General features: G+C 32.0%; 1 protein-coding gene across 1 annotated transcript in view; it reads left to right on the top strand.

Annotated features, from left to right (window-relative positions):
* Positions 1 to 17,379, top strand: part of LOC115876255 (5-hydroxytryptamine receptor 2C-like) — a 103,843-nt gene that overhangs the window by 15,424 nt on the left and 71,040 nt on the right. The window contains exon 2 of the mRNA XM_030891962.1: positions 11,105 to 11,694. Coding sequence (XP_030747822.1) covers positions 11,136 to 11,694 — 559 coding nt within the window. The 5' untranslated portion in view covers positions 11,105 to 11,135. The remainder of the gene's footprint in view (positions 1 to 11,104; positions 11,695 to 17,379) is intronic.

The following is a 17,379-nucleotide window of genomic DNA, read 5'->3' as shown; positions in this document are numbered from 1 at the left end:
GTAATGGTGATGATCAAGCAAAGCAAGAATTTCCATTAACATACAAACTAAGATAAAATTTTCTTATATTTATGTCAGCATGAGAAAAAACAATATAGCGATATTATTATATAACTTGGTATAATATTTGAGGGGTAGTTTCATCTCGTTGGAATTTGACTTTCGAAAAATCCGTTTGCTAAAAATAAGCTTTTTACGTCAAGCAGTTTAAGCAGAATCGTGATTAATCAATTACCCAACTTTTTGGAACACCCTGTATGATTTTTTAAAAAATTTCAAAATATGTAAAAAAACAAAATCAATTATGCGTGTCCAAGTGTTTTCCCGAAAGGCTCGCCGTATTTAAAAAACAAATATTGTAATATTTGTGGGTCGTTTTCACCCGCTTGGAATTTGAAATTCGAAAACCCCTCTTTATCGAACCTCTACACCCACAGTCAATCCGTTTGCCAAAAATCAGCTTTAAACGTCAAGCAGTTTAAATAGAATCGTGATTACTCAATGGTTATATTTTATGAAACACCCTGTATAAATTTTTAAAAACCTTAAAATATATAAAACAACAAAATAAAATATACATGTTTAAGAGTTTTTCCGAAAAACTCACCGGTTTTTAAATAAAAAAATATTCTAATATTTGAGGAGTGGTTTCACCCCTTAGAATTCGAGTTTCGAAAAATCCCTTCTTATCGAACCTCTACACCCTAAAGTCAATCCGTTTTCCAAAATCAGCTTTTTACGTCAAGCGCTTTAAGCAGGATCGTGATTAATCAATGACCAATTAATCAATTTTTCGAAACACCCTGTATACATTTTTAAAAATCTTAAAATATGTAAAAAAGAAAATAAAATATACGTGTTCAAGCGTTTTTTCGGAAACTTGACCGTTTTTTAAATAAAAATATTCTAATATTTGAGGGGCGGTTTCACCCCCTTAGAATTCGAGTTTCGGAAAATCCCTTCTTATCGAACCTCTACACCCTAAAGTCAATCCGTTTTCCAAAAATCAGCTTTTTACGTCAAGCGCTTTAAGCAGGATCGTGATTAATCAATGACCAGATTTTTCGAAACACCCTGTATACATTTTTAAAAAATCTTAAAATATGTAAAAAAGAAAATAAAATATACGTGTTTAAGCGTTTTTTCGGAAACTTGACCGTTTTTAAATAAAAAATATTCTAATATTTGAGGGGTGGTTTCACCCCCTTAGAATTCGAGTTTCGAAAAATCCCTTCTTATCAAACCTCTACACCCTAAAGTCAATCCGTTTTCCAAAATCAACTTTTTACGTCAATCGCTTTAAGCAGGATCGTGATTAATTAATGACCAGATTTTTCGAAACACCCTGTATACACTTTTAAAAATCTTAAAATATGTAAAAAAGAAAATAAAATATACGTGTTTAAGCGTTTTTCGGAAACTTGACCGTTTTTAAATAAAAAATATTGTAATATTCCACCCCCCTTTTTACCCCCTTAGGGGATGAATTTTTAAAAATCCTTTCTTATCTTACGTAAACATCATAAAAGGAACCCCTGTGCAAAATTTCAGCTTTCTAGGGTCAAGGGTTTGGTCTGGGCGTTGATGAGTCAGTATCAGTCAGGACAGTCAGATTTATATATATAGATGACACAACTTTTTGAAGTGAAAAAAGAGCTTTGGAAGACTTTTTAAGCTTTTGATGGTATATTAAAATCGACTTTTAACATCATATTATGAATTCTAACATATATCCATAAGCACAATGTTTAAACAGCTACGACATGGCCTTTTTGACGTCAGTCTAAAAACGCGAAAAAAAGCGAAAATGAAATAAATGATACAAAAAAGGGAGATGTTGAATATGTGTCTTATATTTTTAAATTGGATTTTTTTCACTGTGTTTTTTTTTCTGTTGGCAGGAATGGAGAATTAAAATTCTTAGAAATATTTACATCGTTTGTACTGCCAGCTGATTTTTAATTTAACGTACGATTTATATAAAAAAAACGTTAACAAAACTGTAAAGGGGGTGAAATCCTCCATGAAAAAAAATTAGTATAAACATTTTAAAAAATGTTTACTTTTTAAAAACTTTTGTAATTTATTTTTTGTTGCATATTATCTATTTTGTATGTCTTCTGTACCTTCGTGTTATACAGTAGAATTTTGTCTATTTTTGTACAGGGTAGTATGAACTGTATTACGGAAACTTCGGCAGCATATTCTGCAAATAAAAATAAATAAAAAAGTTCGTTTAAATGTATGTCCTAAAATGCTTATATAGTTTCGGAGATACAGGGTGTAGAAGTTTTATTTTTATATCGATTTTTACCAAATAATCTCTGAAATAACATTAATATTTGGATGAAAATTGGTGTTTGGGAGTTGTTTGACATGAGAAATTTGATTTTGATGTCAATATGACTCCTATTTGTAGAGGGCGCCACCTACATGTATTTTAACTGTTTTGAAGAGTAATAACTTTTCCTCCGTACTTGTATAAAACAACTGAGTGAAAAAAATTACATTTCCGTCACTTTTTACATAAAAAATGTCTCTTAGTAAAAATCGCTGCGAGCAAGCGTTCTCAAGATATTTAGATTGGAAATAGTCAATACATATCATTATTGACAAAAAATAAATACGTTGAATGGATAGTTATTTGACTGAAATAATAAATTTGGGTAATATTTATTTTTTTAAATTAATCATAATGATAATGACAGTAGGGCATTCAATCCCGAAAGAAATTTTCAATCCCGGGATTTCGGGATTATAATTTTTCGATCCCGGGATCCCGGGATTGGTCCCGAGATTCACGAAAAAATTAATTACGTTGGAATTATATTATATTTTCTTTCTTTACAAAATTTTATCGAACAAAAAAAACATTAACATAAATTAAACGTCATCCCCATTACAAAACAACATAACATATAAGTTTATTTAACAAAAAAAAACATAAAAGGAACTAAAATATACATTTTTTATTTAATTTACATAACCAATCGAATACAGCATAACACAGGATTACTAAGAGATACTAAAATAACAACTTATGCAGTAACAAAGATGAGGATCTAAACTTGGTTTTTTTGGTTTTTGAAAAAATTTCTTAAAGAAAACAAGCCGATCAAGAGTATTATCACTCGAACTAGATCTTCATCATCTTCAAACTTGATCAAACATTCAGGGTTGTTTATAAGCGCATATTGTACTATCATGAAAGACTTGTGTACGATTAAATTAAGGAAAAAATGTAATGGTAAATCCCGAAAATCCCGGGATTAAAGAAAATACAATCCCGGGATTTCGGGATTGAAAAAATATCCGGGATCCCGGGATCTCGGGATCCGGGATCCCGGGATTGAATGCCCTAAATGACAGGTATTGATAATTTTGAGTCCAAATATCTCGAGAACCAGTACTGGTAGCGATTTTTACCAAGAGACCTTTTTTACGTAAAAATCGTCGTAAATATATATTTTTTACTCTGTAGTTTTATACAGGTACGGACGAAAAGTTATTACTCTTCAAACCAGTTAAAAATAAATGTAGGTGGCGCTCTCTACAAGTAGGAGTCATATTGCCACCAAAATCAAATTCCTGATGTCAAAAAACTCTCAGACACCAATTTTCATCCAAATATTCACGTTACTTCATAAGTTATTTGAAAAAAATCGAAATAAAAATAAAATTTTTACACCCTGTATCTCCAAAACCAAGCATTTTAGGTCTTACATTTATACGAAAATTTTTACTTATTTTTATCTGCAGAATATGTATGCACCCAGTATAATTTGTGTTGTTTAAGCTACCACTAATTCTAACCGCTACCTACCTTTGTATTTCTTAATACTCAATGATCAATATACTCTCTATATCTCTTTCTTATTGACGTAAGTATAAAATTCCATAACCATTTCATTTTACATACATTTCCGTCTATTTTTCTCGCAATAGCCAATCCATTATCGATATGAACGGCTCTGGAATGGCGCGCATCCAAACATATTGAAAAAATCAAGATAAAAGCTTGTTCAGTGTTCGATCCCGAAAGTTTTTCAAACGAATAGAGCCAAGTACTGATACCGAATTTTATGTGCCAGACGCCAGGGATTTTAAAAGGCAGAATTTTATATTTTTCGATTAAAAAAACGAATAAACAAACTAGTCCAAATGTTTTTTTGAACTGATCCTGGCTATTTGGATTTTTTGGTTACTCAAACAGAAACCTAAAAAATTAAATAGTTATTTTTGTATCTAGTGCTACTTTGGTGATCCATACTTGAATTTTTTAACGAGGCGTAGCCGAATTGAAATTATTACGATAATTTATATCGAATATTGATTATTACAATGATCTAACGACCAAATAATATTTTGAATAAAACAATAACGGGAAATAAATTCAATTTGAATAAGATAGTCAGTATAAGTTTTCTTACTTTGTCTCGTTTTGTCATACACAGGTTAATTCATGGTCAGCAAATATACCAGAGACATACTGCTGAAAAGATAGATGAGGACCACAATAGATCTACTAAGCTACTTCGTTCACGTTTTGTGATTGAGAGAAATTTCTTATTTGTTGTTCCTTCAGTAGCAACTAATGCACACTTTATATATTTCAAAAAAACGCTGTATTTTTGATACGAACACAACCATACTTTTCCAGATAGTATATTATTTCTTTCCCCTATATTCATACTGCCTATTGTCCCAGTTAAACATGGTTATTAATACTTTCGCTGCCCTATTATAATCTGTCGTGGTAGGGAAGATATGCGTCAGGGCTGAACAAAGGGTATAACAATAAAATTATTCGCCAGTTCCGCCTTTTTTATTTGGCATTTGTTTTAAATAGATATCTTCCAGCTCGCAGTATTTGTCCAACAGAATGGGAAAGAACAAAAGTTTACCGAGCTTGAGAGCATTGAAAAATCGACCCATATTTTTATATATTTTATCTGTTTTGTAGATTTTTTAAACTCTTTAACACTTTAATCTATGACAATGTCATTATGACACATTTAATATTGTCATTTGGATGTCATTATGGCTTTCATAATAGCACTAGTGCTATTATGAATCCATAATAACACGAAAATTTTAAAATAATAAACAAGCAAAAAAAGGTACTTAATTAAATACGTTTATTTATTGTAAACATTAATTATAATATTAGTACAATTGGTTAAATTAATTCCAGACGATGACAGGTGAGTTGAATTTTTAGAAAGTAAATTTATTTCCTGAGTGCTTGAACTTGTTGATTGCCAGAAATGTTACCCAAAATATTACATGACACTTTTTTCTTATTTTCTTTGGAATTTTCTATATAGCTCTCTGCCGCTGTGTTAGAGCGCCAACCACCATGTCTTTTAACAGTTAATAAATCCACTCCTGAATCTGCAAGCAACGTCGCAGACAATCTACGGAAACAATGTCCAGTGTATTGTTGTGGATTTTGAAGACTTAGGAACAATGCTATTTTATACGGCATTTTCCCTAAAGTATTAATGCCAACGGGTTGCTTAATACATTTTCCACATTTTCTGTACCCCACAAAAAATCGAGTATGCTCTGTGTTGCTTGGCCGCATAGCTATATATCTTCGAACCATTTCCACCATATTTATTCCTTCAACATTTCCTTTTGTTATAAAAAAATCTCGTGATATCTTTGTTTTCGTAAATGGAATAATGACATGAATGCATTGTCCTTCATCTTTAACATTTTGCAGCTGCAGATTTGTCAACTCGATACGGCGGTAGGCTCCCGCAAGTCCCACTATCAATGAAGCTTTTGTCAGGAAATGAGTTTTATCATCGGCTTCCAACAAAAAACGAGTTATGTTTTCTTTTCTTAAAATTCTCGATTTTTTTGACCGAAATCCTTACGATTTTCTTTTTAGAAATGGAATTAAACGGACGTACTTATAATATCTGTATTTTTCTTCACTGATATAACTGAACGTAGCATGGAATAATATACCCATAGTGATGGAGCCTTCCTATGTTTTGAAAGATGTTCAAAATATGCCAGGAGAACCTTTTCGTTACTACTATTCTTGATTCCTTTTCCTTTACACCAATCTTTAAGTTTTACATATGTTTGCTCGTATGTTTGTCTTGATTTTTCGGGAAGTAGGAAATCGACAACGTTTTGCGCAATGTCTTCAATATCCGAAGGGACACTTTCAGAATCAGAATCACCCATATTATTTTTTTTTGCTTTTTGCTAAAACTGAACGTTTAACACAAAATCGAACATCAATAATTGAGTCGTCAAAGTCAAAATGGAAACAATCAACAAGCACGATTACCACGGCGTCGACTAATATGGACACCTGATAATTTTGAATTTTAATTTTTATGAGGATATCTCTGATATTTTAAATTAAATCAAATCTCTTTGGATCGTCCCTCGTGTCGCGTCGTAGATTAAATTTTGACTTTTGTGACGCTTGAAAAAAACAGTTTTTTAAATAAAGATGCTGCTGTTATTTTGGGATCAACAACAATAGGCTTATGTAGCGATCCATAAAACTGGATGTTAGGCATTCTCGCACACATGTATACTGTCTTCGACCTAATTTTGATGCAAATCCGGATGAATATTCATCAAAAGTGAAGTGGTCGGTCAAAAACTGCTTGAAAAGTTATTTACATGTCAGAGCCAAGCGGGAACATGGCTATACGCAGAATCGTCCTTCACAATGTTTTTCACTGGGAAATTTTGGACGGTCATGCCAAATTAAAATAAATAACAATTTTGCCGAAGCTGGCGATTATATCAAGAGATAAAGAGTGTTATAAATTACAAGAACAAAAGTTATAAACCATTATTTTATATCAATACTACATCAAAATATTCTTGGGGTTAGGAATCTTATGAAAATAATTAATTACTAGAACTTCTATCTCAGACCAAACCAAACTGAAATTACAAATTGATTGTCTCTTTTTCAGGTTTAAAACTTTTGAAACTGACATCAGTATGAAGTAGTAAGCGTTTTAGAGGTACTTTTGACATTGTCATTGTCGTTCGTTTTGACTCTTTAGGGTGTATTCCGTTGCTTACCTTGGTTATGGTTTTATGTTCCGTTTCTATCGGTTTCCTGAACATTTTCTTACTACGGTACACGGTTTCTGAAAAATTCGGTTATAACTGTCACCAAACTAACCAGCGCGAGAAGGCTGGTTTTTCTGGTTTCGTTTGTCAATCAATGTCATTTATGTGACAGAAATCAAGCAAATATTGGAAGTTCGAGTGAAATTCTTATTTAATTTCTAAAATTTGTTATAATATTTTGTATTTACATCCAAAAGCAATGGAGGTAGGCAGTAAAGGTAAATAAATTTCGTTAACTAAATAGAATGACTTTTTAGGACCATTTAAACTTATCATGCCAGCCATTGTTTCTTAAAATCAGGAACATTTAAAGAAAACATGAAAAACAAGACAACAAGTAATCGTGAATGTTTTATAAGCTATAAAAATATAATTATTGATTAGATTTGTTTATTTATTATTGATCTGTTTTAATATTGGACCTGCAAATCTTCACTTGAGCTGTCTAACGAGTTTAACAGTTTATTAATAAAGTATACTTTTCAATATTAAACTCCATTGAAAAGAAGAAGCAACGCAACCTACCAAAATACTACTACTAAATGAGCAATTTTCCAAAACCTTTATTTTTGAAAAATTGCTCATTTTTACACTACTTGACCCTAAAACACACTGTAGACAGACAATTTAAATTGTTTTTAATTTGAATAAAAAAAATGCGACGAAATATGCCGCCAAACTAACTTTACTTCTTATCTTTATAACTTTTTTAATATTAAACAAATATTTGGGGCACTATAATAAAGGTAGACTTTGTTAACTTTAGCGTATATGGGCATCGTTTTATTAATATTTAACCGAATAATCGTATAGTTTATCAATAAACAAAATATGAGTAAAAAAGAACACGTGGAATATTTTTACAGAAACTCTGTATAACTTTTATTATGAAATACTTTCTGAAAGTAAAAATACACAAAATTTCAAAAAATAAATACGAATAATTTGAGACCCATTCATTTTTTCCATTTCTCTTGTTTATCGAAAAAGAAATAAAAAAATGCTGAACCAGCAAATAACAAAACTTTTTTCCAATGCAAATTTTTCCGGCACTTGCTTACTCTTCTCCGGTCTATTCTCACTCAATTTTTTTTCAAACTCCTTAACACGGTTAGGTCTTTATGGTAATTTTTCCTTTTAAGGTAAGTTGTTCTGAATTTGGTGAACTTTTTCTTTTTGCGCTTTCGTCGCTTGTAGAGAGAACGCTTTTGTATATTTTCAAATCGATTGGTTCGCCTTTTGCTTGCATCGGTATTTTTACAAGAGGACAATATCAAGAATATTGAAGGAAGGTGAAAAAGAACAATGTTTTGTAATTCTGAGCAATTTTTTTGACACTTTTTAATATTTGAGGGGTTTAGAAGTGAACTGGATCAAGTCCTAGAAGATAATTATGGAGAAAATGAGAGTTAAAGTTTTTTAAACAAGCTGGAGAAGAAAACTTGCTTGAGGCACAAGTGTTTGTTTATACTTTTTTTGGACTAGATATAAATTAGTTCATCGGCACATTCTTCTTCGTCATTAAGGGATTTGTTGACTTCACATTGTCTATTAATAGTGTTTTCTTCGATTTGTATAAAAAAATATGCTATATAGGCGGGATAACAGCGTTTTCCGATGGAGCGGAGCGTCCGCGACGGAGCGTCCGCAACTTCGAGCAAGTACTCTGAGTTTATATGAATAATTTCATATGGGCGCGTATGCTCCATCCGACGGAGTTCGTCCGACGGCTATCTTGAATAAACACGACGGACGGTCCGTCGCGTAAAAGGAAGATCTTTCATGTGTTGCCTTTTAAGGTGCGTTTCCGCTAAGCGCGCATAATGTTTGCAAATGTTCGCGAATGGTCAGCAATATTTGCAAACACATTTATTTATCCGGTAGAGATGTTATTTAGAATGTTTGCAAACGTTCGCGAACGGTCGCAAACCGATTGGCGATGTTCCGGCCGATCTCGGTACATCAAAGGGATTTGCTGTTTGTGCGCGTTTTGTGAAAACAGGTTTAAACGAAACTTTTTTTAAAACAGGGACCATTTGAATTTGAACGTGTGATTTTGTGTCGATAAAAATTAAAAATGGAGTGTGATAATGAAAAGTGCTTGAAATTGATTGATTTATATAGATTAAAACCCGAAAAAAATATGGAAATCAACCAATAATTTATACCACAAGAAATTTGAAAAAAACATGATTATGGTGTGATATAGCAGAAAAAATGGAAACTACGGTGGACATTGTGAAAGCTAAATAATCTCTGAAATAATTCTTGATATAAGTGGCTTCGAAACTCTAAAGAAATACATAAGGCGGTTGTATGAATCTCCGGTGGCTAAAAAGCGAAGTGTTATAGCCAATCTCAGTTCCACAGGAATACAGTGTCTGTAATTTGTATCTTTTTTACCGATTTTAGGTATTGAAAGTCTTCTTGGGACATTCTAGAGAAATTCCTAAATAGGACACTTCTATCATATGTTGTTATATCACGAATCAGTTGTACTGAGTTTCTCAAGAAGTATGACGTCCAAAACCTGTTTTCTTTTCTTTTTTTTTTTCATAGTCTCCTTTTTCTTTCAAAACACACATTATAATAAAAGCAGCGGCATTTAAAATAGCTGTTTTTCGCGAAGCCATTTTGTGCAAATATTCCGGATCGTTGACAAATGTTCACACGCTCACTGTTAATTCGGGAATTCTTGTCCTGTTCAAAAAGAGAAAAATAGAAACGAACCAACATTTGCAAACGTTTTCAAACATTCACAAACAGTTGCGAATGTTTGTTTGCCAATGTTTTTTGATGGAAACGCACTTTTAGAGTGTGTTATAGAGTGTTGGAGAATTATTTGAGTTAAGCAACTCACATTTTGGTTGGAGGAGATTATCGTATTTATTTCAAACTAATAATCAACGATAGTATTCGTATAATTTAACAAAATTAGTGTAAATCACTATAAATAATGAACAAACCATGTAAACAAAAACAGAGCACACGAATCGTTGGTAGAGATAACTACTTAGTAGTTGTCTCTGTTGTTGGTTAGGTTCAAAATTTCTTCTTCAGAATAAATTGAAAATAGTATTTATATTAAAACAGTTTATCATATTTTTACAGGTGTTATTTTTTTTCTAGACTTTTTATATATTTTTAAAATTAAAGCAAGTAAAAAATGCTTTAATAAAATTAATTTAATTAATGTGTTATCCACTACCTAAGCTTTTAACCTAATTAGATGCATTGACGTATATTTTTTCCCTATTTTAGAATAGAATATAAGAATATAAAAAAGTTCCTATAAGCATGGGTATGGAAATGCATAGTTTTAGAGTTATAGGATGTTAAAACTTTTTAAAATTAGGTTTTTTTAATTATCTTAAATACCATTATTTTTTTATTTGAAATTTCTCTATGTTGAACTAATAGTAATAATAACTAATAGTAATAATATTTAATAATAAATTAGGTAAAATATATAATTTATTAATTTTATATCTATTTTAATTTTATTAATTGTGGTTAATAATTTTTATAATTTTAAATTATAAAATTTTTTTAATTGTGATTAATAAAATTGCGTTTATCTCATCATTATTATCTCAAGAAGGCCGAATTCGACAAAATATCAAGAGATAACATTTTATTGACATTAAAAGGCCTACACAATTTTGATATAAAAAGAAAAAAAGTCAGCGGCGCACATGTTTCAATTTTGAATAATATTCCAGTAATTCCAACCCATTCGCACGTCCCTGATAAATTTATCGACAATTTTTTAGAATTAAAATATGTAGCACATAAATCGAAAGATTATTAAGATTTTAACACCCTGTAGCTAGGAATCAAAGCAGAATCGGACCTATGTTGATATGAAAAATAAATCTTATTTTTAAGTGAGGAATCTTCCCATCCCATGTTTTTTTAAACACCCTGTATAAATATAAAAATATTATTTCTGACTGTTTCTTTTAATGACTCTATTTTGTTCCAGATTATCCGTCTCTATGGCTACCAAGTAAACAATGAGCTTCGGACCACAAACGCAGCCAGGAAACTTCACAAAATGCCTAGAAAATATTTCCTCCTTCCAGTCCACCTGTCAATCCAACAGCACCTTGACATTCCAATGTCTGACAGACAACTCAACGACTTTTGCAGATTATTTTTGCGAATACGACCAGTACTCGCTCCAAAACCGTTTCGTATGTTCCGAGTGCAGTTCCAACTACACCAAAGAGATTCTCGTGGATTTTTTCAGCGAAAACATCCGACAGTTCATAGTGCGAACGTCAAGTGTCAATTGCGGACTGTTCAATAGGAGTGGGGAGGTTTTCTGGACATGCAATAATGCTCCGAACTATACAGAAACAATATGGACCAAGGCTCACTACGATTGGAGCTTTCTGTTTGTCGTGGTTTTTATTATAGCGGGTGGTTTGGGGAACATTTTGGTCTGTTTGGCGGTGCTATTGGACAGGAGACTGCAGAATGTAACGAATTACTTCCTGTTGAGTTTGGCTATTGCTGACTTGCTAGTCAGTTTGTTCGTGATGCCTTTGGGAGCGATACCTGGATTTTTGGGTGAGTTTATTTCTATTATTATCGTAAATAGATTTTATAAAGGTTTGTGTATGCTGAATACCCTTGCCAACTTAGAAGGGTTCATAGTCTCATAAATGTCGATTTTCGAAAGAAATCAGTACATGTATATTATTTCGTATATTTTTCATTTTATTGATTTTATGGAAAGCACTGTTCATTAAAATGTAGTATCCTATATTATAGGGCTTGTTTCTCTCTACAATTTCCTGTCTCACAATGTACCGTTTGTGTCCGGGAAGGGTTCATAGTTTCATAGTTGTCGATTTTCGAATGAAATCAGTATGTACACGCACAGTTTTAATCTTAAATTTATGTTAAACATTGTCTCTATCCAAAATCCATCCAGTTTTAACCCAATAAAACACAAAAATATACATTTTCCTCCGTCCAATCGTAATTGCTTATGAAATAAATGAAAATAAATTAGCTAGAAGTGTCAAAAATTCAATTAGAGCTGGGGTCTGGCTCCTTTAGAGTGGTTTTTTCACTGTCGGCCAGAGTTATTAGCCGGCAGCTAATTAGAGCTAACTGAGATAGAGCCGTTCCGGCATCAAAGCCAATTTCTACCGTAAATTGCATATTCTAACCTACATAATTTGGCGCTAAAACCGATGGGCCAAAGTGGTGGGGGCGCTAAATAGGCAACCCTCGATAATAATTACGATATACAGGGTATTTCTTACAGTACGTTTATTAAGATCTAATGTTTATTTAGTTTTAAATTCTATTTTTTAGTACTTTTAGTTTTAACTGGTTTATCATCGCCTAGTTTAAATAATTGCTCATTTACACGATTATTGCACTGACGTTTAATATGTTCTGTCGTTTCATCTGCAGATTGATAAAATCTGCACATGATTAAGCAGATTTAAGCAGAATCGTGGTTAATCAATTATCCAACTTTTTGGAACACCCTGTATGATTTTTTATAAAAATTTAAAATATTTAAAAAACAAAATAAATTATTTGTGTCCAAGCGTAATGTAAAACAACAAAATAAAATACACGTGTTTAAGAGTTTTTCCGAAAAACTCATCGGTTTTTAGGTCCAGATTTTTCGAAACACCTGATCATTGACCTGACAATAAAAATTATTTTTAACCAATTTTAAAAGAATTTATTAAAAATTAAATTACATTTCTATTAACATTTTAATATTCTAAAGGGTGTAGAAAACATGATTTATCACACTACTCGTATTGACAGTGCAGAGTAAAATTTCACCCATCTGTCGTCAAAGAACAAAAATAAGTAACTAAACCAACTAAACTAACCAAACCAAATACCTTTTTCTATTCATTGTCGCAAATTAGGCGCGGTTTTCCGATCGTCAAAGGTAGGTAGATTTGTCAAAATAGGTAAGTGTGTCTCATGGTACAAAAATACAAGGTATGATATTGCGCAGGTTGGTCGCTACGTCACAGGTGATAACTGGCGCTATTGGTCAGCACTCTCCGCGCGCCAGTTCAAATCGTCAAGATATTGTTATAAACCTGTTTTTTTGTTTATATACCGTCATTAAATTATCGCTAAGCAAGTTACTGTGGAGCAGTGCGTAAGGAGTCGGGCTAGGAAGCGAGAGACCGGAGTTCGAATCTCGGCCGGGACATAACTTTTTATTTATTTTTTAAATACAAAAAAAAAGTTGTATTCTATAGTTTATTTTTGTAGTATAAAAAAAGAACTATTTATTCTGTTATTTTTTAATCTCCGGTTTTAATATAAATTGATTGTTGGTACAACACCTCATTTAATATAAAATAATATTCTACTTTTTGAAATGTATCGGGCACTAATTGTACCTAAAAGTAATATATTTTTAGTGATATACCATATTGTAAACTATTTAATATTTCAGTCACTTAAAAAGTTAATTTGCATTGAATAATTGCCTACCATTAAAGGAAATTTGAGCTATATAATCCTTGATGGTCATATTCTGGGTATGCAAATACTTCCTCTAAATTTTGGGTTTCGTTCAACCGATTTATTCTCAAAACCTGAAACATCTACATATAAAAAGAAAAGCACAGGTCACTAATTATAATAGACTTCACCCTTGGAATTACTTCTATCACAATTACAATACATTCATCTGCATTGGCATTTTCTACTTTTCGATGGGAAACTACAACTTCCCAACATTTTTTAAATGGTGTAACAATTCCTCTTGTGATTACTTTTCCATAGATATCCTCATCTCTGTCCTCATGTGAATTCAGAGGCAATGAACATGAAAATTATTTACCATAAACATCGCAAACTAAAAACCTAATAAACAATTTTATGCCGAATATAGAAATAAATTTAGTATTTTTACCTATTATTACCGTCCAAATCCATGTTAATAGATAATTATTTTTAAATATATTTTTGGAACTGCTAGTTTTAGTAATTATTAAATTAAACAAACTAAAAAGTCTTAAAAATAAACAATTCTTAACCATAACGCAGACAACCATAACCCCAAAAAATGCAGATCTCCTGTCAACTTTCTTTATTTTTTATTTATTCATTATTTTCCTAGTGACGTCACAGGTGGTATGCGCGAACTGAACGAAATTGGAGCCGCTATCGATCATACCTTGTATTCTTTGTACCATGAGTGTGTCTAATTAGGTATATAGATTCTATTTCACAAGGGTGTTTAATTTCCTTTGCCTCCTCTTTTCTAAAGTATTGTTTTTTTTTACCGCAGTAATCCTTTATAAGGGTATTTGATATGCGACTAAGAATAAGTTTTGCAATTGCTTCTGGAGAATGTTCACCACATCCATTTAAAAAAATTAATAAGTTTTGTTGAATTAAATATTGCAAAACTAAATTAGAAAAGAATGTTTTTTTATTAAACACTTGGAGAAAACTGTCTTCAAAATCTTGTACGATCTTTTTAAATATTAGGTACTTAAGAATATAAAACAATATTTACTATATCGGGCAATTTGGAAAAATAGTAGGAACGGCATTTTCCTTCAGGTGAGGTCTTTGCAAATTTACTTCAAGAAGCTTACCTGTTTTAGGACCCCGTTGGGAGATTTTTCGAATTATACTACCTTTTGGGAAATGGCGTTCACACACTTTATGATACATATTCGGCACAAAATTTTTCCGCGGTATGTTTGTCAACCATTTGGCTGTTACCGCGACATCCTTTGGGAAAGCAAACACCGACACTCTAGGTTCACCCACGTAATTTCCACGGCATTTGGGGCACACAACAAATTTGAGGCATGGCTGAAACACTATGCACAATTTTCTACACACACAGTAACACTAAAAACACTCAAAACTTATCGAATTATCTATAACTTTTAAGAAACAACACGACGCTTCTTAGCCATAGATAAAAGACTTATACTATTAAATAGATAGGCAACTTATAATACATTTCAATTTTATTATACAAGGGCGCCTCTGGTAGACGGAGGAAGAAATACTAATGGAAGAGAGGGGTGCGGGGAAGGGGGGTTGTTTTAGTTAATTTAAAATATATTTAGACATACATGTAAGAACACTTTGTGTGCTTTTAATTAGGTCGAACATATTATAAACGATAAATCAACTGAATTAAAAGCATACAAAGTGTTCTTATATGTCGGATATTAATTAAAAAATATATTGATACTAGAAATAGTATATATTAAGTTGTTACAGTTATAATTTAATCTTTGGCGGTGTTCAGCAAATAGCAGGCAGTTTTACATAATTTTCCTCCCTTTGAAGTGAATTGGAAACGGCTAGGTATATAATTTTGGTGTAGGCAAGATTCCCAGTTTGTTTCCGTTTGGGACCTGAAATAATAAAAACAATTTAAATCAGATGTAATCATCTGCTGATCATGCTAATATAAAACGCGCGTCCTTAATTCCTTACATGCACCGTAAAAAAATTAAATAACTGCTCTGCAAGTAGCATTTATTAGCAGTACTAATTTAAAAAATCTATAACTGTAAGTAGATATGTTTAATTTACTTACCATTGTATCCTTCGGAAACCAGGTGTACAACAATTAAACTCCATGATAAAAAATAATTAAGAGTTATTACAAAACTCAAATTGTCCCACCATTTTTAAAAAACATTGTCTAAAACAGAATACTGGCAAAATCTCTGAAGGAATTTAATTTTACAATAATTCGACAAATCAAAACGAAATCAAACCGTAAAATCACAACAAAAGCGTCTCTGAGTGACAGTTAAAAATCAAATTTTATTATTGTCAGATATTGACATTTGCATTGTTAATATTGACAGTTTTAATATTTTGCGCCTCTGCATCTTGGAGGAAAAACTATTTTTAATGAACTGTCATTTCCATTTAAGTTTCCCAACCATGCTTCTTAGCGAAACTGACGAAATGACAGAGGACACGTGCCGGGATTTATAGCACAACGTTGTCAGGTGGCCCTTTTATTAAGAAAATTAAAATATTTTTGTAATAATACTAATTTTTCTTCGTAAAATGTTTATCAAAAGTGAAGTATTTGTATCCTTTTTAACAATAATATTAGCTAAATGTATAATGTTGTCGTTGCATCGACGGCAAATGATAAGAATATAAAGTCCCACTAGTGATGACGTCACATCGAATTGAATCATAAGCACTTTGTCTTTATCTTTTAGGAGTTATTGGTAAAAGTCACCTGCCTCTCCTATAAAAAAATACATTTCATCATTCTTTTATGATAAATTTCTAAAAAAAGAAACGTTCTTTCTATGTAACATCTCCCTCAATTGCCTTTTACGCTCAACACCTCAATTATTGTCATATCAATACGACCCTAAAAATGCCACTAAGCGCGTTTTTACAAGAGGTTTAGGCCCCATCGACTGACCTTGCTTTGTGCGTGTCTTCGCGCGGCGAAAATGTCAACGGGACTTTTTATGGGACGGGACACCGTTCGAATGCTAATGGAGGATAATGGGACAGATAGAGGGGGCTGTAAAATGAAGGATTCGTTCAAAGGACATCGTTAAACGCCCGAGAAACGACTGAAGAATCACTTATCCTCACCATATTAGCATGCCGTAAAGGGGAGCATCTTGGAGATACGGCTTTTCCAAAGGTATCGGACGGGACATGAGTGGTTTATTAATACTTGGATATTGTCAAGGACAACCTGCTGAATTTTTAATCGAACAAGTAGAGGATATTTTGGACGAAAATAGTATATTGTTTTATTATAAGTAAAAATGACACTTTGTGGCGAGGCTGTACATTTGAGAATACATCAGGCTAGGTACAAAAAGTCATTTTTACTCCGAATAGGACATACTATTTTTTTTCAAACGTTGCAAATTATACAGGGTTGTTCACCCCATACGACACTGAGTATTGCAGCTAAACGATTACATTTACATTTACAAGATTTATCCGGTCGACCATATCTTATCTGAGCTAAATGTTCTTTAAATCTAGTTAATATTGATCTTCTAGTTTGCCCAACATATTTCTGATTACAATCTTTACATGAAATTTCATAAATACCCGACATTTCCAGTGGAGGTGTTTTATCCTTTGGATTACCTAATAATTGCTGTAATTTATTATTAGCACTATACACAAGTTTATAATTGACATTCTTAAAAATTCCTTTTAGAACACGGGATAACTCTCTATCAAACGGTATTGAAAAATATTTTGACGTATCTTTCTCCACTTGAA

The sequence above is a fragment of the Sitophilus oryzae genome, unplaced genomic scaffold (genome assembly GCF_002938485.1).
Source record: "Sitophilus oryzae breed Bouriz unplaced genomic scaffold, Soryzae_2.0 scaffold_1430_pilon_pilon, whole genome shotgun sequence".
Taxonomy (NCBI): Eukaryota; Metazoa; Arthropoda; class Insecta; order Coleoptera; family Curculionidae; genus Sitophilus; species Sitophilus oryzae.
The sequence above is the reverse complement of the archived record's forward strand: the minus strand, read 5'-3'. Positions and strand labels throughout refer to the sequence as shown.